This window comes from Tetrao urogallus, assembly GCF_951394365.1.
Source record: "Tetrao urogallus genome assembly, chromosome: 32".
In the NCBI taxonomy this organism is placed as follows: Eukaryota; Metazoa; Chordata; class Aves; order Galliformes; family Phasianidae; genus Tetrao; species Tetrao urogallus.
In genome coordinates, this window is record NC_136845.1 from 928,512 (window position 1) to 954,914 (window position 26,403).

Consider the following 26,403-nt stretch of genomic DNA (forward strand, 5'->3'; position numbering starts at 1 on the left):
AACTGAGGAAGCTGGAAGGGCTTCTGATGCGTGCCAAACAAATGGGACTTTGCCTGTGCGGGATTTCATGTCTGGCAAGAGCTGGGGACGCTGCGTTCCTTCAGGGTCCTTCAGCTCGATAGCTGTTTCAGAATGTTGATGATGAGGTGAACTTACCGCGTGTCGCTGGTCATGAGCGGTATCCAGGCTATTTTATTGTCTGTTGACATATCTACAGAATGCAACCCAAATCCCTTCGTTTAAAATAAAAGGGAAAGAAACCTTTTCCACGTGGTGCTGCCTCTTTCAGTAGCTGGTCCAAACATGCCTGGCTTGGGCTGGCAGCGGCAGGGCGATGAAGCGGCCGGCTTCACGTCCCTCCCTGGAGATGGAGCTGCTTTTCCCGCGTTTCCATGTTGGTCTTGCCAAGTGGTGGCCTTTCAGCCCAAGCGTAACTGCTAGTGAAGAGTGTGAGCATCAGCTTGCTCTGTGAGGACTGAGAGAAACAAAAGGAGAGGAAGCAGCGCGCGAGGAAGAAAGGTGTCCCTGCACTCAGCCCCTTGAGCTTGTCTCTGCAGCTTGCCTGGTGGCTTTTTCAGCCTTGTGTAGCACTGACTGTTCCTGCTTGGCCTGGGAAGGCCAGCTGCAGCTGCGGGCAGCCGTGGCCTGCACGTCAGGCTCCCGTTGAGCCGCGAGGAGTTCAAGTGCGGGTGGGCTGGTGTGAAGAGCAGCGGTGGGAGTGGGGCAGGAGGAGAGGGCAGCGGGAGGGCTGCAGGTGAGCGCGCCTCGGGCCCAGAGCTCAGGCGTGAGCCGGGAGGGCAGCGAGCCGTGCTGCGCTGCTTCAGCTGCAATGGCTTTGAGCGCGTCATGGGCAGCGCCGCGTGTTGAGCGTCTGGGTGCTGCGAGGGCACCTTGCTGAGCCGGAGCCTGAGAGAGGAGAGGAGAGCAGAGGAGAGGAGAGGCGAGCAGAGGCCGCACGTCAAGAGTGTCTGCCTGCCATTTTGGCTTGGCGTGTCGGCGTCTTCCTCCTTCCACGAAGGAGCCTGCACGGTGCACTGGGTCCAGCGTGCTACACAGCACTGCCTTCTGCTGCCCGCCTGCCTGCCCGCCTGCCTGCCCGCCTGCCTGCCTGCTGCACTGCTGGAGAGGAAAGAGCGGATTGTCGGGCTGCGTGCAGCCAAGGAGCTGGCTGCAAAGGAGGGAAACGGAGTATTGAGGAGCGGTTAGTGCGTGTTAGGTTTGGGTGTGGATGCAGCGGGGGCCGAGTCACCTCCATCAGCTCCTGGGGGCTGGGGCCGAGCCCGGTGCATGGGGCTGCGCTGCCTGCAGGAGGGCTGCGGGGCTGGGGCAGTGGTGTGGGTGCAGCACATGGGGCCGTGAGAGGGCGTGCAGCAGGGAGGGCGTTGGGCCCGAGCCGCGCTCGTGTTTGTCGCAGCACAGGGGCTGCAGGGGATGGCAGGAGCGCAGAGCAGAGCGGGGAGAGCCGGGCTGTATGAAGGCCAGGGCGTGAAATCTTGCCTTGGCAGCTACGTAGCTGCTGAGCTTTTCCCCCAAGTCTTCAGACTGTGGGGTGATAAGGCTCCGCAGCAAAGGCAGCCGGGCCCTCCTGATACTTGGGGGTTAGGAAAGGGCAAAACAAATCAGTGTCTTTCAAGAGCACAAAGCAGTGAAGCACAGCACAAGCCATTTATTGCCTGCGTAGGTGATCTTCTCCAGGCATGTCCATTGGAGATGTGCAGACTGAGTGTGGACAGAAAGCAAATGGAACGGAGGGGAGGGGAGGGGAGGGGAGGGGAGGGGAGTAAGAAATGAAAGGAAAGAGAAAGGGAGATGTGAAGGGGAAGAGAGAAAGAGAAAAGGAAAGGAAGAGAAAAGAGAAGCAAGGCAAAGAAAAGAAAGGCAAAGGAAAGCAAAAGGGGGGAAAGGGAAAAGGCGGAAAAGGAGAAGAAGACAAGTTGCATGCCGCCGGCGGCCCCCCAGCTGCCCGTCCCCCTCGTCCAGGCCCCGGGCCGGCCCCAGGCCGCCCTTAGCAACGTGACGCCGCAGGCGGTTGGTAGGGCCGGGGCAGGAAGTGCTTCGTGCCGGCGGAGAGCACTTCCGGGGCAGCGCGGCATGGCGGCGCCGGGCCGGTGAGCGGGGCCGGGAGGAGCGGGCTGTGTGCTGGGAGCGGGGTCGGGCCTCGGTGCGGGGGCATGGGGCATGGAGGGGCGCTCGGGGGAGGAGCTGGCGGTGCTGCCGGCACGCAGAGGCGATGCGTGCGGCGCCGGCGAGTGGTGCGGGGTCGGGGGGCAGCTTCCTCTCAGGGAAGGCCGTGCGAGTGCGGAGCTTTGTTGGTGTTTCGGGCGTGTGAAGGAGGAGGCCCCGTCGGGCCTAGTTGTCGCCAGCAAAGCCCGGGCGGGCAGTGGAGCAAGGCGCGTGGGTGCTGTGTTGGCCGGAGGGTGCGGAGCTGGAAGAAGGTTTGTGAAGATGTGCTTCCTGTGGACGTCCGTTGTCGGGACGAGCCAGGGCTGCAGTTGTGTGTGATTGTGTTTGTTGCTTGGGAGAACTGCTGCCTTAGTAGGCTGGGGGGGAGGGAGAGGGAGATTTTCAGACTGCCATCAGTCAGGAGCACGGCACGTTTCTGCGTGCTTTGCTCATGCTGTTGTGTGGGTCCCCGCGAAGCATGGGTGAGCCAGGGTGGCCCCGTGTGTGTGTGTGTGTGTGCCAGCGGGTTTGGAATGGAGTCAGAGTGATTGTAATGAAAATACCGCAGCTGGCGGTATTGATGGTAGGGAATGGTTGAATCCCCAGCCGTGAGGCGCAAGAAGAGGCGCTGGATGCTAAGGTGGAAAGCGGAGCTTCCGTGTGCCAGGAGGCAGGCGTGGTGAGGTGCGCTTTGGAGCCTGCTGTTGTTGGCGCTGGGCTCGGGAGGCCCCTGAACATGGCGCTGTGTGGTGCGTGTCCCAGCCCCAACAGATTCGCGTGTGGAAGAAGGGAGAGGATGAAGGAGGCCGAGGGCCCTTTTCTCGGGGCCGGCTCCTCTGTGGCCTCTTGCTTGCCGGAGAGAAGGGCTGCCCGCTGGGCACAGGGAGCGCCTTCTAGCTGCCGTCCCGTGCCCTGTCCTCCAGCCCCCTCCTCATGCTATGTGGAACGCCATTGCCAGCAGCGCGGCTGCCATTTTAGAACCTTCGCCGCATCACAGCCGTCACCTTGGTCACCGCTGCCCCGGCCAACGCACTCGCTCTGAGAGCTCTGGCAGCCATGCCAGCAGCGAAGAGAGCGAGGGGCGAACTTTGCCCTATTTTAAATGGGAAGAGGGAGCTTGGCTTCCCAGAAGCGAAGAGGAGGAGGGGGGCCGCCTTGAAGATCAAGCGGAGGAGGGGGCAGAGAGTACGTTTCCATCGCGCCTGGACCAGCGCTGTGACCACCTCCGTGGAGCCCATGGAGGTGGATCCACCTCCGGATGAGCCCATGGAGGTGGATCCACCTCCGGATGAGCCCATGGAGGTGGATCCGCCTGCGGCACAGCTGGCCTGGCACCACACCACCGTGCCAGGCCCCGCATCGGCGCCGTCCCACCGCCGCTGGTCCAGGCGCTCGGCTCCCTACCCGCTGCGCGGCCCCCGCCCCCAGCATTAGCTGGGTGGCATTAGTTTCCATCAGCTCCTCCTCCGAGCCTCCTGTGGAGCCAAGTTCTCCTCTTCCCATTTAAATGCTGCAGGAGTTATAGTTCAGTTGTTGTTTTTCTTGTTGATTTTAGTGTTAAGTTTAGTGTTAGCGTTAGGAGTAGGTTATTGTTCATGTTTTAGAGTTAGGCATAGGTTACTTGTAGTCTTTTAGTGTTAGGCATAGGTTCCTGTTCTTGAGTTAGGCATAGGTTGCTTGTAGTCTTTTAGTGTTAGGCATAGGTTCCTGTTCATACTTGACAGTTAGGGGTCGATTGCTCGTGTCGGGTGGAAGTGAGCAGCGCTCACTCGGTAAGCACACGCCTGATTGATCATGCGAAGACATGAGTGCGAGTGCCGTGAGCACGGAGGCCCGATGGCATCTTGGATGGACTGAATTTCCAGCTTGTGACTTTTGTGTTGCAGACCGTCGAGGAGCAGAGTGTGAGTGGCTGCGACATTGCGTTGGGCCTGAGGAGAACAGTGTGTGCCTGTGTCTCGAGCATCCTGCGTGGCCGTTGCCAGGTAGGTGTGCCTTCCTTGGCAGTAAGCAGTGCTTAGGCGTGAGCCCAGCTCATCCCCCTGTCCTCAGCAGCTGGGCTTTCTGCGTGCTTTATTGCTGTGCTTGGTGCCGTACGGCACAGCAGCAGCAGCAAGGCCGTGAACACGTACGTTCCCAGGTAGATGCAAATGTGCAACTGCTGGTATGAATACTATTGTTGTTAGTGTTGATGAGACAGGGGTCGTGCGTGTGTGATCAAGCTCAGGGAGAAGTTGATTCTTGCCTGTTCAGCTCTTGCTGAAATGCAAGTTTGGCGTCCCTCCTTGTGGTTGGGTGGGAAGAGCAAGGATGTCTTGAGAGCACGTCTCTGAGTCAGGCTGGGAGTTTTTGCTAGCAGGAAGTCACAGCGTCGGAGCGCACGAATGGAATGATGGCTCTCGTTTCCCCCTTGTAGAAAGCAGCCTCCTGGAGAGCAGCAGAGCAGCAGGCTGTGTGCGCTATGGCCGCTGAGCTGCATTTCTCGGCCCCTGAGACCCCTGAGCCCACGCTGATGGAGAAGGTGCTGCGCTCCGGCCTCTTCTTTGGAGCCGTTTTCCAGCTTGTGTGCGTGTTGGCCATAACCCTGCCAGTTCCCAAGCGCCCAGAGACAGTAAGTAGCGCTCTGCTTGATAGAGGTTGCTAGAAATGCTGAGGAAATGGGCTGGGAGGGAACCAGCTGGAGCCGTTGCCTACGGTAGCGCGCCCCGGCAGTGCTGAGAGTGCGGCAGTTTGTTCTGTGCTTCCTTTGGCGTGCGTGCTGTTCCTGGTGGCACGCAAGGAGCCTGGAGGTGCAAGCTCATCTTATCGTGCTGCTGCTGCTGTGTCCTGTGAGCGCCAGGCAGGGCATCCCCCTGTGCAGGGACTGCCTTGCAGGAAGGCCTGTAGACTGTAGCTTCCGTGGGATTTTGGGGAACAAGAGAGAGGTGGAGTTTCTGTTGTGCCCTGATGTCAGGAAGGCAATGTGCAGCACTGGCACCCAAAGCTGCCCAGTCAGGTGACTTGAGCTCCCAAAGCGAGCCGTGGGGCAATTGTCAGAAAGTTCCCTGACTGTTTGTGAATTGATTCCTGTAGGACTGGGACGGCTTGGAGTCTAAGACTTGGGAGACGGCGAAGAAACCAAAGGCAAGTGCTGCACAGCTAAGCAAGAAAGCCAAGAAGGAAAGCAAAAAGCAACGGTGAGGGCTTGAGCGATAAGCCTCCAAGGCCAAAGGAAGCAGCGGGAATGCTTGCTGAGAGGTGCTGCAAAGGCAGCGGACTGTACGTCTGGTTTTGTGGCGTGGCCGTGCTTTCCCTTGCCCGGACATTGGAGAGGAACTGAGGAAGCTGGAAGGGCTTCTGATGCGTGCCAAACAAATGGGACTTTGCCTGTGCGGGATTTCATGTCTGGCAAGAGCTGGGGACGCTGCGTTCCTTCAGGGTCCTTCAGCTCGATAGCTGTTTCAGAATGTTGATGATGAGGTGAACTTACCGCGTGTCGCTGGTCATGAGCGGTATCCAGGCTATTTTATTGTCTGTTGACATATCTACAGAATGCAACCCAAATCCCTTCGTTTAAAATAAAAGGGAAAGAAACCTTTTCCACGTGGTGCTGCCTCTTTCAGTAGCTGGTCCAAACATGCCTGGCTTGGGCTGGCAGCGGCAGGGCGATGAAGCGGCCGGCTTCACGTCCCTCCCTGGAGATGGAGCTGCTTTTCCCGCGTTTCCATGTTGGTCTTGCCAAGTGGTGGCCTTTCAGCCCAAGCGTAACTGCTAGTGAAGAGTGTGAGCATCAGCTTGCTCTGTGAGGACTGAGAGAAACAAAAGGAGAGGAAGCAGCGCGCGAGGAAGAAAGGTGTCCCTGCACTCAGCCCCTTGAGCTTGTCTCTGCAGCTTGCCTGGTGGCTTTTTCAGCCTTGTGTAGCACTGACTGTTCCTGCTTGGCCTGGGAAGGCCAGCTGCAGCTGCGGGCAGCCGTGGCCTGCACGTCAGGCTCCCGTTGAGCCGCGAGGAGTTCAAGTGCGGGTGGGCTGGTGTGAAGAGCAGCGGTGGGAGTGGGGCAGGAGGAGAGGGCAGCGGGAGGGCTGCAGGTGAGCGCGCCTCGGGCCCAGAGCTCAGGCGTGAGCCGGGAGGGCAGCGAGCCGTGCTGCGCTGCTTCAGCTGCAATGGCTTTGAGCGCGTCATGGGCAGCGCCGCGTGTTGAGCGTCTGGGTGCTGGGAGGGCACCTTGCTGAGCCGGAGCCCGAGAGAGGAGAGGAGAGCAGAGGAGAGGAGAGGCGAGCAGAGGCCGCACGTCAAGAGTGTCTGCCTGCCATTTTGGCTTGGCGTGTCGGCGTCTTCCTCCTTCCACGAAGGAGCCTGCACGGTGCACTGGGTCCAGCGTGCTACACAGCACTGCCTTCTGCTGCCCGCCTGCCTGCCCGCCTGCCTGCCCGCCTGCCTGCCCGCCTGCCTGCCTGCTGCACTGCTGGAGAGGAAAGAGCGGATTGTCGGGCTGCGTGCAGCCAAGGAGCTGGCTGCAAAGGAGGGAAACGGAGTATTGAGGAGCGGTTAGTGCGTGTTAGGTTTGGGTGTGGATGCAGCGGGGGCCGAGTCACCTCCATCAGCTCCTGGGGGCTGGGGCCGAGCCCGGTGCGTGGGGCTGCGCTGCCTGCAGGAGGGCTGCGGGGCTGGGGCAGTGGTGTGGGTGCAGCACATGGGGCCGTGAGAGGGCGTGCAGCAGGGAGGGCGTTGGGCCCGAGCCGCGCTCGTGTTTGTCGCAGCACAGGGGCTGCAGGGGATGGCAGGAGCGCAGAGCAGAGCGGGGAGAGCCGGGCTGTATGAAGGCCAGGGCGTGAAATCTTGCCTTGGCAGCTACGTAGCTGCTGAGCTTTTCCCCCAAGTCTTCAGACTGTGGGGTGATAAGGCTCCGCAGCAAAGGCAGCCGGGCCCTCCTGATACTTGGGGGTTAGGAAAGGGCAAAACAAATCAGTGTCTTTCAAGAGCACAAAGCAGTGAAGCACAGCACAAGCCATTTATTGCCTGCGTAGGTGATCTTCTCCAGGCATGTCCATTGGAGATGTGCAGACTGAGTGTGGACAGAAAGCAAATGGAACGGAGGGGAGGGGAGGGGAGGGGAGGGGAGGGGAGTAAGAAATGAAAGGAAAGAGAAAGGGAGATGTGAAGGGGAAGAGAGAAAGAGAAAAGGAAAGGAAGAGAAAAGAGAAGCAAGGCAAAGAAAAGAAAGGCAAAGGAAAGCAAAAGGGGGGAAAGGGAAAAGGCGGAAAAGGAGAAGAAGACAAGTTGCATGCCGCCGGCGGCCCCCCAGCTGCCCGTCCCCCTCGTCCAGGCCCCGGGCCGGCCCCAGGCCGCCCTTAGCAACGTGACGCCGCAGGCGGTTGGTAGGGCCGGGGCAGGAAGTGCTTCGTGCCGGCGGAGAGCACTTCCGGGGCAGCGCGGCATGGCGGCGCCGGGCCGGTGAGCGGGGCCGGGAGGAGCGGGCTGTGTGCTGGGAGCGGGGTCGGGCCTCGGTGCGGGGGCATGGGGCATGGAGGGGCGCTCGGGGGAGGAGCTGGCGGTGCTGCCGGCACGCAGAGGCGATGCGTGCGGCGCCGGCGAGTGGTGCGGGGTCGGGGGGCAGCTTCCTCTCAGGGAAGGCCGTGCGAGTGCGGAGCTTTGTTGGTGTTTCGGGCGTGTGAAGGAGGAGGCCCCGTCGGGCCTAGTTGTCGCCAGCAAAGCCCGGGCGGGCAGTGGAGCAAGGCGCCCGGGTGCTGTGTTGGCCGGAGGGTGCGGAGCTGGAAGAAGGTTTGTGAAGATGTGCTTCCTGTGGACGTCCGTTGTCGGGACGAGCCAGGGCTGCAGTTGTGTGTGATTGTGTTTGTTGCTTGGGAGAACTGCTGCCTTAGTAGGCTGGGGGGGAGGGAGAGGGAGATTTTCAGACTGCCATCAGTCAGGAGCACGGCACGTTTCTGCGTGCTTTGCTCATGCTGTTGTGTGGGTCCCCGCGAAGCATGGGTGAGCCAGGGTGGCCCCGTGTGTGTGTGTGTGTGTGCCAGCGGGTTTGGAATGGAGTCAGAGTGATTGTAATGAAAATACCGCAGCTGGCGGTATTGATGGTAGGGAATGGTTGAATCCCCAGCCGTGAGGCGCAAGAAGAGGCGCTGGATGCTAAGGTGGAAAGCGGAGCTTCCGTGTGCCAGGAGGCAGGCGTGGTGAGGTGCGCTTTGGAGCCTGCTGTTGTTGGCGCTGGGCTCGGGAGGCCCCTGAACATGGCGCTGTGTGGTGCGTGTCCCAGCCCCAACAGATTCGCGTGTGGAAGAAGGGAGAGGATGAAGGAGGCCGAGGGCCCTTTTCTCGGGGCCGGCTCCTCTGTGGCCTCTTGCTTGCCGGAGAGAAGGGCTGCCCGCTGGGCACAGGGAGCGCCTTCTAGCTGCCGTCCCGTGCCCTGTCCTCCAGCCCCCTCCTCATGCTATGTGGAACGCCATTGCCAGCAGCGCGGCTGCCATTTTAGAACCTTCGCCGCATCACAGCCGTCACCTTGGTCACCGCTGCCCCGGCCAACGCACTCGCTCTGAGAGCTCTGGCAGCCATGCCAGCAGCGAAGAGAGCGAGGGGCGAACTTTGCCCTATTTTAAATGGGAAGAGGGAGCTTGGCTTCCCAGAAGCGAAGAGGAGGAGGGGGGCCGCCTTGAAGATCAAGCGGAGGAGGGGGCAGAGAGTACGTTTGCATCGCGCCTGGACCAGCGCTGTGACCACCTCCGTGGAGCCCATGGAGGTGGATCCACCTCCGGATGAGCCCATGGAGGTGGATCCACCTCCGGATGAGCCCATGGAGGTGGATCCGCCTGCGGCACAGCTGGCCTGGCACCACACCACCGTGCCAGGCCCCGCATCGGCGCCGTCCCACCGCCGCTGGTCCAGGCGCTCGGCTCCCTACCCGCTGCGCGGCCCCCGCCCCCAGCATTAGCTGGGTGGCATTAGTTTCCATCAGCTCCTCCTCCGAGCCTCCTGTGGAGCCAAGTTCTCCTCTTCCCATTTAAATGCTGCAGGAGTTATAGTTCAGTTGTTGTTTTTCTTGTTGATTTTAGTGTTAAGTTTAGTGTTAGCGTTAGGAGTAGGTTATTGTTCATGTTTTAGAGTTAGGCATAGGTTACTTGTAGTCTTTTAGTGTTAGGCATAGGTTCCTGTTTTAGAGTTAGGCATAGGTTGCTTGTAGTCTTTTAGTGTTAGGCATAGGTTCCTGTTCTTGAGTTAGGCATAGGTTGCTTGTAGTCTTTTAGTGTTAGGCATAGGTTCCTGTTCATACTTGACAGTTAGGGGTCGATTGCTCGTGTCGGGTGGAAGTGAGCAGCGCTCACTCGGTAAGCACACGCCTGATTGATCATGCGAAGACATGAGTGCGAGTGCCGTGAGCACGGAGGCCCGATGGCATCTTGGATGGACTGAATTTCCAGCTTGTGACTTTTGTGTTGCAGACCGTCGAGGAGCAGAGTGTGAGTGGCTGCGACATTGCGTTGGGCCTGAGGAGAACAGTGTGTGCCTGTGTCTCGAGCATCCTGCGTGGCCGTTGCCAGGTAGGTGTGCCTTCCTTGGCAGTAAGCAGTGCTTAGGCGTGAGCCCAGCTCATCCCCCTGTCCTCAGCAGCTGGGCTTTCTGCGTGCTTTATTGCTGTGCTTGGTGCCGTACGGCACAGCAGCAGCAGCAAGGCCGTGAACACGTACGTTCCCAGGTAGATGCAAATGTGCAACTGCTGGTATGAATACTATTGTTGTTAGTGTTGATGAGACAGGGGTCGTGCGTGTGTGATCAAGCTCAGGGAGAAGTTGATTCTTGCCTGTTCAGCTCTTGCTGAAATGCAAGTTTGGCGTCCCTCCTTGTGGTTGGGTGGGAAGAGCAAGGATGTCTTGAGAGCACGTCTCTGAGTCAGGCTGGGAGTTTTTGCTAGCAGGAAGTCACAGCGTCGGAGCGCACGAATGGAATGATGGCTCTCGTTTCCCCCTTGTAGAAAGCAGCCTCCTGGAGAGCAGCAGAGCAGCAGGCTGTGTGCGCTATGGCCGCTGAGCTGCATTTCTCGGCCCCTGAGACCCCTGAGCCCACGCTGATGGAGAAGGTGCTGCGCTCCGGCCTCTTCTTTGGAGCCGTTTTCCAGCTTGTGTGCGTGTTGGCCATAACCCTGCCAGTTCCCAAGCGCCCAGAGACAGTAAGTAGCGCTCTGCTTGATAGAGGTTGCTAGAAATGCTGAGGAAATGGGCTGGGAGGGAACCAGCTGGAGCCGTTGCCTACGGTAGCGCGCCCCGGCAGTGCTGAGAGTGCGGCAGTTTGTTCTGTGCTTCCTTTGGCGTGCGTGCTGTTCCTGGTGGCACGCAAGGAGCCTGGAGGTGCAAGCTCATCTTATCGTGCTGCTGCTGCTGTGTCCTGTGAGCGCCAGGCAGGGCATCCCCCTGTGCAGGGACTGCCTTGCAGGAAGGCCTGTAGACTGTAGCTTCCGTGGGATTTTGGGGAACAAGAGAGAGGTGGAGTTTCTGTTGTGCCCTGATGTCAGGAAGGCAATGTGCAGCACTGGCACCCAAAGCTGCCCAGTCAGGTGACTTGAGCTCCCAAAGCGAGCCGTGGGGCAATTGTCAGAAAGTTCCCTGACTGTTTGTGAATTGATTCCTGTAGGACTGGGACGGCTTGGAGTCTAAGACTTGGGAGACGGCGAAGAAACCAAAGGCAAGTGCTGCACAGCTAAGCAAGAAAGCCAAGAAGGAAAGCAAAAAGCAACGGTGAGGGCTTGAGCGATAAGCCTCCAAGGCCAAAGGAAGCAGCGGGAATGCTTGCTGAGAGGTGCTGCAAAGGCAGCGGACTGTACGTCTGGTTTTGTGGCGTGGCCGTGCTTTCCCTTGCCCGGACATTGGAGAGGAACTGAGGAAGCTGGAAGGGCTTCTGATGCGTGCCAAACAAATGGGACTTTGCCTGTGCGGGATTTCATGTCTGGCAAGAGCTGGGGACGCTGCGTTCCTTCAGGGTCCTTCAGCTCGATAGCTGTTTCAGAATGTTGATGATGAGGTGAACTTACCGCGTGTCGCTGGTCATGAGCAGTATCCAGGCTATTTTATTGTCTGTTGACATATCTACAGAATGCAACCCAAATCCCTTCGTTTAAAATAAAAGGGAAAGAAACCTTTTCCACGTGGTGCTGCCTCTTTCAGTAGCTGGTCCAAACATGCCTGGCTTGGGCTGGCAGCGGCAGGGCGATGAAGCGGCCGGCTTCACGTCCCTCCCTGGAGATGGAGCTGCTTTTCCCGCGTTTCCATGTTGGTCTTGCCAAGTGGTGGCCTTTCAGCCCAAGCGTAACTGCTAGCGAAGAGTGTGAGCATCAGCTTGCTCTGTGAGGACTGAGAGAAACAAAAGGAGAGGAAGCAGCGCGCGAGGAAGAAAGGTGTCCCTGCACTCAGCCCCTTGAGCTTGTCTCTGCAGCTTGCCTGGTGGCTTTTTCAGCCTTGTGTAGCACTGACTGTTCCTGCTTGGCCTGGGAAGGCCAGCTGCAGCTGCGGGCAGCCGTGGCCTGCACGTCAGGCTCCCGTTGAGCCGCGAGGAGTTCAAGTGCGGGTGGGCTGGTGTGAAGAGCAGCGCTGGGAGTGGGGCAGGAGAAGAGGGCAAGGGTGGAAAGGGACCTCCAGAGATCATCGAGTCCAACCCCCTTCCAAAGCAGGTTCCCTACACCAGGTCGCACAGGTCGGCATCCAGGCAGGTCTTGAACACCTCCAGGGAAGGAGACTCCCCCACCTCCCTGGGCAGCCTGTTCCAGTGCTCCGTCACCTCACTGTACAGAAGTTCCTTCGCATAGTGGTGCAGAACTTCCTGTGCTGCAGTTTCCGGCCATTTCCCCTTGTCCTGTCTCCACTCAAATCTGAAAAGAGTCTGTCCTCGCCATTCTGCCCCCCACACCTCAGATATTTATAGACCTGGATCAGATTCCCTCTCAGTCTTCTTTTCTCAAGGCTGAACAGACCCAGACTTCTTTCGGTTTGTGTATTTATTTTTTGTGTAATTTTTTGAATATTTTTTTCTGTATCTTATGTATTCTAATATTTTCCACTTAAATGCTATTATCCACATCAATTACTGCTCTGTTTGTACATATGCAGTGTAGCCCAGACATAGTGTACATAAGGAACCAAGCTCTCAGTGAATCTTAACAAAACAAAGGGCATGCAATGACTTTGTCTGTCTTCCTTCCTGGGAGACATTTCTGGAGCTGTTAGGGTCAGTTGTTCTCAGAAACCCACAATCCAGCAGGAAGAATATGGCTGTTAATCCAACTGTGTGGTGACTTCAGCCTGCAATAGCTGACTGGCCATCCCTTGGCTCCTGGCTGGGGTCTGTGCTTGCAGGCTCACATCTGCCAGTGCCTCTGACAGGCCAGCAGCAGCACCTGGTTTGCAAGTTGGTTGTGAGATCCCCTCTTCCTCAGTCTCTATGAGACTTTGCATAGGAAAAGTTCTTGGATATGGGTTCTCATCTCAGAGGTTTAAACCTTTCCCTGAAAATTTCTTTCCATTTGCCTCACAGAGGTAGGTGGGCACTGCCTTCAGGATGCCCTAGGATAGCTGACGTATGCATGAGAGTACAGGAAAGGTTTCCCAGGACTCTCAGGAGACATTCTGGAGCATGAATTTGCAGGCAGTTCCTCCTGCAGAAGTTTGTGTCCTTCTCCTTCCTGAGTAAGGTGCCACTTCCATCTCAGGAATGGAACAGCCAGCAGAGGTGAGACAGAAACTTTTCAAGAAAAGGCTCAGTGTTGCACTCAGAGACAGAATTCAGTGGTGTGGTGGTGGTGTGTTGAGCTGAAACTCAACCCTATTGCCCCTCAGCCTTGGAGCTCCTGTGGCTTGGTGACAGTGCTGCTGTGTGGCTGCAAACACAGGCAAGGACACGCAGTGGGCACTTCTGTCACACAGATTGTTTCCACCACAGCAAGTCTGTCGCTAATGGAGATCTCCTCATGGCGGTGCCTGAAGGCTCAGGGCCTTTTTGAAAGTTGCTGCCAAGAACATTCCCAAGGAATGGACTGCACAGGTTCCCACACTTACTCTCCTACTCATGCTAAAACCAAGCTTTGTTGATAACATTCAAAGATTGTATTTAATGCTTGCCCAAACTGTAGCCCACGTCAAAACACTAATCCATAATGCTTGTCCATACGCTAATAGTGTCCTGAAAACCTTAGCAGAACACCAAGCCCTCTCACTGAACCTTTGCTTAATCTCTGCCACATAAAATGAATTCTAACCCTTAATTCCTGTCCTGAACACCCAACACCCACAGAGCCTGCTCCTGTGCTCTGCCCTCCTCACCTTCAACCCCTTCCCTAACCCTATACTTTGGGTACTTGGCTGTCCAGGGCAGAGCAGGAATCGTGGAGTCTTTGAGCAAATGCGTGTAATGCAGTGATGAATGTGAGGTGATGTATGTACAGGAGGTGATGTGACTGATCAGCTTGAGGCCATCAGGAGGAGGTGGGTAGGAATGCTGCCATGAGCTCAGCTCTACTTCAGGACCTCCTGGGCTTGCAGGTGGCACGAGGCTGTGAAGGTGGCTGTGAGATCACTTCTGTGTGTGGAATTGACAGGCCAGCCCCAGAAAGGCATGGTGTGCTGCCTTCTGCCTGAAGCAGCTGTTGGTCAGCCCTTGCCTTCTGGCTGGGATCTGTGCATACAGGATCACATCTGCAGTGTGCCTGAGAGGCTGACAGAAAGTGCCAGGTTGACGTGTTGCCTGTGGGATCCTCTCTGCCTGAGCACCTGGTAGGGCCCATAGAGGAAGAAGGAGGTTTGTGTGAGGAATTGTGATGGCTCGTCTGTGTGAGTTCACAACTCAATAGCAGGAGGGACATGACTTAGTTGTGTCTACCTGGAAACTGGCAGGTGCTTTGGAAGATGATGGTGAGGTTCTGTCACAGAGTTATCTAGATCAGTCTATGCCCGTGACAGCAGGCAGTAGGCCCCTGGCCCCCCTCCAAGCCCCACAAAATGGGAAGGGTGAAGGAAAAGAGATACGTAGATGGGAGCTGGGCTCAAGGAAGGAAAAAAGCAAAAACAGCAGCAATGATCTATGGAGGAAAACTTATTTTACTATGATATTGGAATGCAAGATAACACAGTATCATATAATCTAATTGAAATTGAGACTAATAAACCAAGTAAGATAGGAGAGAGAGAGAGTTCCTGAGTGAGTCAAACCTGAAAAGCTTGGAAGGGCTAGGAAAGCACCTCCAGCACCCACTGCAAGGCAGCAAGAGAGCGCCCCATCCAAAGGGCCAGATCCCATGACTTCAGTAATGTATAGGGACAGGTACCTGGAATTGCAGCATGAACACTTTAACTCCCAGTGCACTGCTTGATGTTATGATGTGGAATGCTGAAAACCAAAAAACACAAAACCATGACATTGGAGTTACCTCTCTTTATTCCAAGTTTAATCGCACTTTACTCCAGGCTTACTCACACTTTACTCAAGTATCTCTGACTCACACTTTACTCAAGAGTTACTCAAACTTTTCCTTAAATTTACCCACACTTGACTCTGGGTTTACTCACACTTTTCTCTGGGTTTTACTGACACCCTACTCTGGGTGTGTACACCCTCTGTTCCAGGCCTACCCACACTTTACTCCGGGTTTTTCTCACACTTTATTCTGAGTTTACTCACATTTAATCCTGATTTATTCAGAGTATTCTCCGGGTTTTATACACAATTTTCCCCAGGTTTGCACACTCTTTACTATGGGTTTACTTTTCCTCTACTCTGGGTGGACTCACACCTTACACTGGCTTTTACTCACACTTTACTCCATGTTTACTAACACTTTAGTCTGGGTTTTCTCACACTTGACTTGGGCTTACCTCACTCTTTACTCCAAGTTTACTTGCACTTTACTCCGAGTTTACTCACACTTTTTTTTTTTTTGAGTGCGTTGTACTCACACTTTACTCAAGATTTACTCAAACTTTTCCTCAACATTACTCACACTTGACTCTGGTTTTACTCACACTTTTCTCCAGGTTTTACTGACACCCTACTCCAGCTGTGTACGCTCTCTCTTCTGGGCCTACGCACACTTGACTCCAGATGTTTCTCACACTTTACTCTGAGTTTATTCACACTTTACTGTAGGTTTACTCACAGTTTTCTCTGGGTTTTACTCACACTTTCTAGCAGGTTTGCACACTCTTTACTCTGGATTTACTCTTCCTCTACTGTTGTTTCTGCATTTGATATTAAAAAGAGCAATTGGTTTGAAGAAGTAGAACACAATGTATTCATATTCTGTAACATCCTTAGAAATAGTTGATATAAGAAGTAAAATACTGTATATGTGAGCAGCATGTTTTAGAAACATTGTTACTGAATTATGTTTTATATGTTAATTCTTTCTTGCGAAACTGTAATAGTTGTTAAATTTTCCAAACAATGTGTGTATAGTATTAGGGATTAGAAAACATATTGTAGAGTTGTTCTATTAGGATAAGAAGCTCCCTACAAAAGAAAAACAGATTTAACAAACATCAAAGAAGCCAGGGCCTCTACACAAGGCTGAACTGTCTGATTCCGTGAGAAGTTTGAGATGTGATGAGCAGGCACCAAGATACTCCCCTCTGTTCTTCTCCCAAGCTTGTCTTTGTGGAAGGGAAGACAAGAAGATATCTGCAAAAGAAGTATCAAGTGTGGAATAAGTTAATTAATTAATTACAGATCTATGTTTAGGCTGCAAAGATTCATGTTTGTCCAGTGTCTGCATGTTTAGTGAAGTGTCGAGAAGATTGTGAACCTAAAGCACTCAGCTAATGAGGAACTAGGGGAGAAAGAGATCAGCATTGGGGAATACAGAATAAAAGATGTAATTCTGTTTTTCTGGGTGCTCTCTTGCTTGCAGGAGGCCCTCCACTGCAATTGTGAATAAAATCGGCTTCATCAGAGATACTGTCCTAGAAAATTATTTGGATATTTCCAACAAAGAGGCCCCACCATACAGTGAACTACCAGAAAATGAAAAGAAATATGCCCTGTTCACAGATGGATCATGTCGTATTGTGGGGAAGCATTGCAGATGGAAATCTGCTGTGTGGAGCCACAAGTTGCAAGGCCACTGAAGGGAAAGGAGAAACAAGCCAATTTGCAGAGATAAAGGCTGTCCAGCTGGCCTTAGATGTTGCTGAATGGGAGAGGTGGCCAGTGCTCTATCTCTACACTGACTCATGGATGGTAGTGAATGCCTTATGGGGGTGGTTACAGCAGTGGGAGCAAAATAACTGGCAAAGAAGGGGTAAACCTATTTGGGCTGCTGAACTGTGGAAAGACATTGCTGCCCAAATAAAGGATATGGCTGTAAAGGTGCATCATGTGGATGCTCATGTGCCCAAGAGTCGGGCTACTGAAGAACAGCAAAACAACCATCAGGTAGACCGAGCTGCCAGGATTGAGGTGGCTCAAATAGACCTGGACTGGCAGAAAACAAGGGTGAATTATTTCAGGCTTGATGGGCCCATGAGACCTCACACCATCAAGGAAGAGATGCAACATACAAATGGGCTGGAGACCAAGGGGTGGAATTAGCTATGGACACTACTGCACAGGTTATTCATAACTGTGACACGTGCCACAACAAGCCAAGAGGATGAAACCTCTCTGGGGGGAAGGGCGATGGAAAAAGTACAAATATGGGGAGGCATGTGTCATGGTTCTATGTTTTCTTTGTTTTTGGGTTTCAGTATTATGGGGTCTATAGGGCCTGTGGGGCATGGTTATGGGAGAGTCTGGGGGGTTATGGGGGGGTCTGTGGTGTGTGGGGTTATGGGGTCTATGGAGTCTGGGGGGTCTAGGGGGTTATGGGGTCTTTGGGTCTATGGGGTCTTTCTTTGCAGTCTTTGGAGCCTATGGCGTTATGGGATACATGGGGACTATGAGGTCTGTGGGGGTGCATGGGGGTCTATAGGGCATGGGGGGTTGCGGGGTCTATGGGGTATTTGGGGTCTATGAGAGCTTGAGGCCCACTCCAATTTATAGGAGGGAGAGGAGGTTCTTTTATTATCTATATACCCAGCGTGAGATTAAGAAGCAATGGTTCAAATGTTGGTCCGAGCAGTTTGTTACAAATCTTAATCAGGGAAATGGGGAAGGGGAGGATGGACACTATTATGAATGAGGGTAATGGGGAAGGGAAGGAGGGTGATAGAAAAGAAAGAAAAGAAGCAAGGAGTCTTTATAGGCAGCAAGAGGGACATAGTCACCACCATGGATCCAGCGTGGTTCGTAGTTCAGTCTTTGATCTTCAGTAGTGGTGGGTCATCGGGCAGAGTTGTTCTATTGACAACAACAACGACGACCATGGTGATGATGGCCCCTTTTCAATGCTTTCAAAGTGGTCAAGTCAGCTGTCTTTGGAGTGGCAGCTTCTGGCTCTGGGATCTTAGCAGAAAGTCCTTTGTTCTCATCTTCTGGGCCTTGCCAGCAGATAAGAGGGAGCAGGGATGCCCGTCTGCATCCTGTTTCTCACAGAACACAATGGTATCATTCCCCAATTTTCCTATACCTAGCTGGAGCTGTTTAGTCACAGGCCAGATCTTCAGTGAACACTTGAGCACTCTCATCCGCTCTTCTACAGAGCAAGCAGCTCTGGAGGAAGGGGCTTTCAAATGTTCCCAAAGCGATGTCGATTGTCACATGGTTAGCACCCATCACTTGCCTCCTTAACAAATCACTCAGAGTCTTATCACAAGCAATACCTCAGGAAGCAAGCTTTGAACCAAAAAACAAAGAAGGACTCTCACACCACCCCGTGGCTCAAAGATTGCTTGAAATGAAGCATAAGTGACCTTCCACGGTGGTGAGGAAAAGAAAAGGGAGAAAATAAGCAAAGAAGCAGGAGGGAAAGAGGAGGGGGAAAAGGGTGAGATAATCGTTACACAATTACTATGAAAGATTTCTTGGGCTTGGTTACAGATGTTGCCCTGATCTGTTGGACTTGTCCATCATCAGTTGAAGTGGTTACAAAGTACATGGAGGATACAACACGTTGTATAAGTTGAATAAAACATGGAATCATACAAGGTACAAACACAAGAGTTGCAACAACATACAGTAGAGAAAATAGGATACGTTTGACCCATGGGCCATCTGGAAGCCAGGAAAAGAAATCAAAGTCTGGGCCTTTCCAGGTTTGGACAGGAACATGGGCTATTTTCTGTATACCCTGGGCAATTTAACAACTTCACCATTGTCATCAATCTTAGACAACAATTAGAATCATTCAATTTGCCACAGACAACACTCAGTGATACCTCAGGAGTGGTGACACGAATGTTACAAGATGAATAAAAGGTGGAAAGTGAAAAGAGTACATTTGACAATGACCATACATTTAACAACAAATAATAATAACAAATAATAATAACAAACAAATAATAATAAATAAATAAGTAAAAAAAACAGAGTTTGTTTTACAAATATTTGTGTCAGCTGCTTTCCCCACCCAGGAACTCCCAGTGTAAGCCAGGATCCAGATGGGAATTCTTCAGTAGAGGTTGTGGTGTTTATGAATAGCCATACAGTATTACACTTCAGTTAATTCACTAAAAGCGTATCTAGACGAATTTGACAATATGTGGACTTGCCATGTAATGTTTTCTAAGATGATTTAGTGTCTTGAGAACTTTCCACTAGAGCATTTCCAAAGCAATTCAAATGCTGAGAGGCAAGTTCAAGTATTGTTACAGTCCACAGAACTTTTCCCAGGATGGTGTGTGCAGGATACCCCCACAGTACAAACCATCAAAGAGGGGCAATCCCAGAAACATACACATCTCTTATTAAAACTTAGGCACTTTCCAACAACCATGTTTTGGATGGAACTCCTGGACTGGTGTGACACTGAAAAGCATCAGTGCAAAGGGCTTTCTGATAGATTTCTTTTGTGACCACATCTAACAGATATCAGATGGGTCCCTTGATTCATTTCCCAGTTTGTTAGGAATTTGGAAACATTGTGGAGGAGTTACATGCAAATCATAATCAGTTTGGTAAAAAGGGGTGAAAGAAGCAGTCAGAAGAAATGGTATTACTGTGCAGGGAGTACCAGTAAGCCAGGATGACCTGTAAAAAACCTGAACCCAGTTGTGAAGTTTAACAGATCCAGGGACTGATACCAATCACCACCCACACCCACAACAACACAGAACATAACACTACTGCAACCAAAAAGTGCAATCAAGAGATACATTCAGTATTCTAGCATGATCAAATCTTCAGTATTTCTGTCACAAAACACAAATAGTTAAAATCAGCTATTAGCCTTTTTGTGTTCTGTCAAGGTCCCACGGGGATCTTCTGTTAAAATAAAACAAGACACCGACTTGCCCTTGTTGGACTTTGTTAATATGGTTAAAAAATGAGGGAACAATCCAGTAAGTGTTGATTTCATATTCCTTTTTCGGGGTGTCTTTAGCCTTCCAAGCATATTTGTTAAGGGACTCCATTAAGGTTAGGGGAAACTGGCCTTAGGCTAGCTGAGTCAATCAACACAGTCTGGCCAGGGAGGTAAGAGTGTTTTCCTGGCTTGTCAGCCAATGGATCGTGACTCACAGGGATAACTGGCAAGAGTGGTGAGGCCTTTGGCAGAAGGTGTTAAATCGAGGATCTTGTTTCCCTTTGTTGTGAGCTTTCTCATGCATCCACCCTTCAGCGCCCCCTCCCCGCTCACATGGGAGGGGCGAAGACATCAGTTTTCTAATGGCTTGGATAGCCGTTCAGGTTCCCTGAAAGAGACCCTAGGACCTGGGGTTTTGCTTTCCTCAAGATTCTGGAGTTTTTGTTCTGGCCACCTGTCATGGTTCTGTGTTTTTTTGTTTTTGGGTTTCAGCATTCCACATCAAAACATCATGTAGTGTACGGGGCATTAAAGTGTCACTGCCCCAATCCCAGGTTCCTATCCCTGTGCATCACAGCAGTCACGGGATCTGGCCCTTCCGGGTGGGGGGTCGCTCTCTTGCTGCCTTGCAGTGGGTGCTGGAGGTGCTTTCCTGGCCGTTCCAAGCTGTTCAGGTTTGACTCTGTCCCGGGAACTCTCTCTCTCATCTTGTCTGATTTATTAATCTCAATTTCAATTAAATTGTATATGTTGTGTTATCTTGTATTCCGATATTATAGTAAAATAAGTTTTCCATGATAGATTGCTGCCGCTGCTCTTTTCCTTCCTTCCTTCCTTCCCATTTTTTGTGGGACTGGGGTGGGGGGGGAGGGCAGAGGCCTGTTGCCCCTGTCACGGACATCGATGGATCTGGTCAACTCCGTGACATATAGTAATCTTTCTAAAGGTCACAAATCAGGCAGACAGTTGGGAGGAATCTGAGTGAAGAGTGAGCTAGGGATGGGGAAATCTGGAGAGCAGTGGGAAGAGCATGTGTCCAGATGGCTTGCTAAAAAACATGCCCTGAACCATGGTGATTGATTTAGGAGAGCTGGAGACACCTGGAGGATGAGGGACATCAAATACGCAGCAGGGCAGAGCAGCGGTGGACGCTGGGCATTGGTCACTCTCACAGAGCACAGTCGCCCTTCCTTGGCTCCTCACCCATCCATCATAAAGTCTTTGTATACCCTTTGTGCTACAGTCCAGTTGTGCAAGTCATTTCACCGTGTCCCTGTGGTCCAAACAAGAGCTCAGGCCTACAACTCCACCAACATTTCTAGCTCAGCATGTGTTGGTGTTCTCATTAGTGTGAAAACACATAAGGCAACAACCTATCCAGAATGAATAATTGGATTTAGTGCATCTATGTTATTTTTGTTCAGAAGGTGGCACACCATCATTAGACGCATAGTGAGGCTTGGAGTTGTCCAAGCAGCACAGACACTCCTAGGGAATGGATTTCCTGAAGGCCTTGTGTGGCATTTGCAGCTGCATGTGATTGTTGTGGACAGCCCAGGGAACTGGCATGGCATTCGGCTGCTTCTGATGCCACTCACATGTAGGCCCAAAGAAAACTGAGTTTTCATCAGTTGAAGAATAAAGATGTGTGTCAGCTCTGTAGTTAGCTCTTGAGCTGCAGAATATGCAGCAGATGGAGGACAGAGAAAGATGTGCCTCCTCTTTCATGAGCTCAGCCATTTAGTTAGCTGCATAACTCTGCTTGCTCCATGCAGACAGGTAAAACAGGCACACCTGAGTGCCATAAATACAATACTGTTGTCATTTAGAATGGCCAAGAATAGCTCTGTGCCCTCTCTGGCCCTCAGCTGATGCTCAGGAAGGAGGTGTCTCTCTCAGGGATATCCCACACGCTTCACAAGCAATAGCACACATCCAGGAGCACCCCAGGTCATCACCCAGGGTCTGTGTGTGAGCAACTGACTCCCTGCTGAAGGACCAAGGAGTCAGAGCAGGAGCTCACATGCAGGCAACTCCTTGTGCACTCCTGAACTGAACCAGAGGAAGCCCTGAAACTCCTGTGGGTCCATGGGGAGCAGAATCCCATTTCAGCCATAGGATTTCCATCCAGGGCTGAGATGCTTGCACTGCCTCATCTGGATCACTGCCCTGCACAGGGGAAGTCCACCCCTCCCTGTCCTTGTCTGTGTGCCCTTTTGTTACAGTAAACACTCTCTGGTAGGACTAACCATATGTCTGCAATTATTCAATGTCCACTGGACATTTGGTGCTGAATTCAGCAGATTTAGACGTACCATCATGACACTGCTGCCTTTCAGGAGCTGTTGGCTGTGGAGACCCAGGGTTTTCTCAAGAGTGATCAGTGGGGAAAAAAAAGAAAAATGACGTCCTCTGCTTCTGAGCTGAGCCGGGCTCCTGGGACACAGGGAGCTCATACAAGTGGGCAGTGCTGCAGGGTGACAGCTCTGAGTAAGAGCAGCTCCCCTGTGCTGTGCATCAGTACTAGGGGCACGTTCTGCACGTGACATGAAGATGGAAGAGAAAGGAGAGAGGGATTACAGGCTGTGTGGGGTGTGAGCAGGCTGCGACCTCACTGCAGGAGCATTGCTTTCAGCCACGGACACGGTAAGTCTCTCAATATGGGTAACTCAATAAACCCTGGGAGTTCTCTTAGGTTTCCTTTTCCACTTGAAAAAATGAACATGCACTTAGGTAGTGCCCTGCAAACAGGGTGGGTTCTGGACAGCAGATAGGAATGCAGTGTGTTTGGGCTGGTGTCTGTATACGCAGTCAGGGAAATGAGAGGAAAACAGCCCCCAGGATGAAAATCTGCAGACCACAGGGATATGATCAGGGAATTACTCCCTTCAGTGGATAAAAGACCTTCCTCTGAGCAAGCTCCGACCTAGAAACAGATCTGCCCTCGTGACCATGGGGTCCAAAGCACGAACCACCTCCTGTGCAGGCAGGGCAGCATCTCCCCAGGCACGTGTCCATCCCCCTCTGCAGTGCACAGGGGCTGAGAGCAACTGCCTGGGGCTGTGGGCAACGCAGTCTGTGAGGCCGGGAAGGAGCTGGCTTTTCCTTAATGAGATGCCATCATGAGGACACATCTCCCTGAGGTGTCCTTCAGAGCTGTGAGCTGACCTTCAGAATGCAAATCTTTCCCATAACCTGGAAGTCAAAGTCAGTGAAAGAAGCAGAGATGCAATATGCAAGGAAATGCTGTGGGGCTGGTGAAATGAACGTTAGGTTTCGATTGCAGGATGTGTGGTGATGAGGGATTGCTGAAGTACCTTGAGAAAGGGTGAATACTGAGTGATGGGCAATGGACTCCTGTATTCTGAGCTGGATCTGACTTCAGAATTTTATGGGAGTGCAATTGTTTTGTGTCTGCAAAGTAGTCAAGCTCAGAGCAAGTAGAAATAAAGTCAGTCAGTTCCCCTTACCCTGCACTAAGCAGCAGTGAATCCCTTTGCATCTCAGGTCTTACAGCTGTTCAGACTTCAGCAAGCACTCCTTAGGCATGGTGAGCAGGATGAGAATTTGTAGGAAAAACGTGATCCCTAGAACTTCTAGTTTTGGAGTACAATTTTTGGCATTACAGTTCGGATGCTGATCGGCACTTCTGCACTAGAAGTTATTATATCTGATACATTCTAAAACGAGCTGAAGAAACACTCCCCACATAGAAAGACTTGTCTTTGACTTTTTTCCTCCTTGAACAGGTCCTGGTGCACAGAAGTACCAGATTGCCCAACAGCAGCTCCATCAGCGAGTTCCTCCTCCTGGCGTTGGCAGACACGCGGCAGCTGCAGCTCCTGCACTTCTGGCTCTTGCTGGGCATCTACCTGGCTGCCCTCCTGGGCAACGGCCTCATCAGCACAGCCGTAGCCTGCCACCACCGCCTGCACACCCCCATGTACTTCTTCCTCCTCAACCTCGCCCTCCTCGACCTGGGCTGCATCTCCACCACTCTCCCCAAAGCCATGGCCAATGCCCTCTGGGACACCAGGCACATCTCCTACACAGGATGTGCTGCACAGACCTTTCTGTTTGCATCTCTGTTTTCAGCAGAGTATTGCATTCTCACCATCATGTCCTATGACCGCTACGTTGCCATCTGCAAGCCCCTGCACTACGAGACCTTAATGGACAGCAGAGCTTGTGCCACCATGGCAGCAGCTGCCTGAGCCAGTGGAGTTCTCCATGCTGTACTGCACACTGCCAGTACATTTTCACTGCCTCTCTGCCATGGCAATGCTGTGGATCAGTTCTTTTGTGAAATCCCCAAGATCCTCAAGCTCTCCTGCTCTGGTTCTTACCTCAGAGAAGTTGGACTTATCATATCTAGTGCCTGTATTTTTTTGGCTTGTCTCGTTTTCATTGTTGTGTCCTATGTGCAGATCTTCAGGGCCGTGCTGAGGATGCCCTCTGAGCAGGGACGACACAAAGCCTTCTCCACGTGCCTCCCACACCTGGCTGTGCTCTCCCTGTTTCTCAGCACAGGCATGGTTGCCTATTTGAAGCCACCCTCCTTCTCCTCCCCATCCCTGGACCTGGTGGTGCCATTTCTGTACTCAGTGGTGCCTCCAGCACTGAACCCCCTCATCTACAGCATGAGGAATCGGGAGCTCAAAGATACCCTCAGGAAACTCTTTACATATTTTTTTCTTCAGCATTAATTTTATCTTCATTATCTTCACATGAGTACCACAAACTCAAGAAAAGCTAGGAATGGCATCATGTAATACTTCATATATTTTTTCCTCATTTATTTTTAATACTTACAATAGTTTTTACTCCACTTACATAATACTACTGATTGGTATTTTCCATCCACATTTTTTTTCTTACTTCTGAAAGCTTTATTGTTCTTCAAGCAGTAGACTGCTTGAGAAGATTAAAAAAATAAAAACAATAAGAAAAAAATTAGACTATCAGCTGTATCTCAGAGGAGCGGTGCAGGAACCAAGAGCCCAGTGCCACACGGAGCAGCAGCCCTGGTGTCTGTGGGGCTGCCCCTCACCGCCCACTGGGTGCTCCCTCTCTGCTGCCTTTGAGTTGTGCTGCTGCTTCCCTGGAGCCACAGCCATGGGCAGCAGCAGGACGTGGTCTTTTCAGCGCTGCTCTCTTTGCACCACCACGCTGTTCTCCATTCTCCTTGCACTTGTGTCAGCCCTCAGGTCCTGCATTATGTAGCAGACCAACAAAAAACACTTTGCCTGTGGTGTGCCTGGAGTTGTCTCAAAGGCTTGGAAGAGCATTGCCATGTCAACAGGATGAAGGCTACAGAGTTGGGGGAGGAAGGAATCCTATGAAAAATGACACAGCCTTGTTCTGTCCAAAATGTTTTCACTGTGCTATAGGAATTTCTGACTGCAAACTTCTTTTTGATGGACTTGTTTATTGCCAACTCACTCACAGCCCTGGGTGGCCCACCTGTAAACCAAGGAGCCAAAGAAGGATGCCAGAGAGATCCTTGAGGTTCTGTTTTGAGACTTCCATGCTACAAAGTTATGGGTCAAGCATGCTCACAAGCCAAGCACCCCCCACCTCCGTTGGCTGGATCAAAGCTGGAACCCAGACCTGTGATTTCTTTCTCTGTCCCTCTCTCTCTTTCCTGACCCAACTCTGTCTCTCTCTTTTCTTTCTCTTCCTCTCATAAAGATGTTAAGTAACACAAGACTTACTTTGGTTTCTTAGAACATCACAAAGTGTAGCTGCACATGGAAATAATTGTAGAAGTGCCAGTACCTTACAGATAATCATAGTGCTCAGATTAGCCTTAAAACTGATGACTGTGTCTGGACACTGAGTGTCAGTTTCACTTATCCAACCAGAAGCTGCAAATCTGGGCACCCTTCCCTCCCTGTGTGTGTTGGGCATGATGTGTTTCCTACTGACAGCCCTCATGGCAGGGGCGTTATGGATTTCTATCGGTCTTTATGGGTCTCTATGGGTCTGTGTGGGTCTCTATGATTCCCTATGAGTCCTTGTGGCTCTCTATCCTAGTCTTAGTAGGTCTCTATGGGATTTCTATGGGTCTTGATAGATCTCAGTGGGTCCCTAGGGGTCTCTATGAATCTCTATGGGTCCCTATAAATCTCTATAGGTCCCTACAGGTCTCTATGGGTTCCTATGGGTCCTTATGGGTCTGTATGGGTCTCTACGGGTCCCTATGGGCCTCTATGGGTGCCTTTCCCAAACCTGGTCTCAGCAATTCACTCACAGGTCTGTTCTCTGAAAAGGCCCATTGCTCTGATTGGGTTCTCTGTGGATTGAGGGGACAGTTTCACAGTCCCACAGTAACCTGAGAGGCATGAAGGCCCAACCTTTTCGGTTGCAGGGCGTCCCAGGGCTATTTAGATCAATCCGTGCCCATGACAGGAAACAGCAGGGCTGTAAGACCCTGGACCAAAATGGGAAGGGAAAAGGGGAAGGGTAGGGATATGGGAGCTGGGCCCAAAACAGAACAGCTGCAACAATCCAAGGAGGAAAACTTAATTTTACTAAACATGAAATCAAGAAGCAAGATAACACAATATATAATACAATCTAATTGAAATTGAGATGAATAAATCAAATAAAATAAGAAAGAGAGCGTCTGAAACGGAATGTTCTACTTTGAACTGAAGGCGCGTGGGTGGGGAACACCACAACACTGCCAGGGAGCGAGAGAGGGAGAGATCCCATGACTTCCTCCCATGACTTATCTTCCTCTCTGAATGCAAAGTCCCCAGGGATATGCAGCTCTTCTTCTTTTCTCAGAACCAGGTATCCAGAAAGTTGTCAGTCCACGGAAATGGAGTATTAACTCTTTTATTACCTGTGCTTTACATGATGTTATGATGTGG

General features: G+C 52.2%; 3 protein-coding genes across 3 annotated transcripts in view; all 3 read left to right on the plus strand.

Moving 5' to 3' along the window:
* Positions 1 to 24,231, plus strand: part of LOC306956598 (olfactory receptor 14J1-like) — a gene marked incomplete at both ends in the record, with an annotated part of 171,431 nt that extends 147,200 nt beyond the window's left edge. Inside the window, one exon of the mRNA XM_079547873.1 lies at positions 24,031 to 24,231. Within this exon, the coding sequence (XP_079403999.1) occupies positions 24,031 to 24,231 (201 nt within the window). The remainder of the gene's footprint in view (positions 1 to 24,030) is intronic.
* On the plus strand, positions 4,625 to 5,343 carry LOC306956564 (protein MANBAL-like; the record flags this gene model as incomplete). Its single annotated transcript, XM_079547842.1, has 2 exons — positions 4,625 to 4,774; positions 5,236 to 5,343. 2 exons carry the CDS (start codon positions 4,625 to 4,627, stop codon positions 5,341 to 5,343), a joined length of 258 nt encoding a protein of 85 aa, XP_079403968.1.
* LOC306956565 (protein MANBAL-like) lies at positions 10,169 to 10,887 on the plus strand (the record flags this gene model as incomplete). The annotated part of the gene is made up of 2 exons (XM_079547843.1): positions 10,169 to 10,318; positions 10,780 to 10,887. The coding sequence occupies 2 exons, from the start codon at positions 10,169 to 10,171 to the stop codon at positions 10,885 to 10,887; spliced, it is 258 nt and encodes an 85-aa protein (XP_079403969.1).
* Positions 24,232 to 26,403: the final 2,172 nt, after the last annotated feature.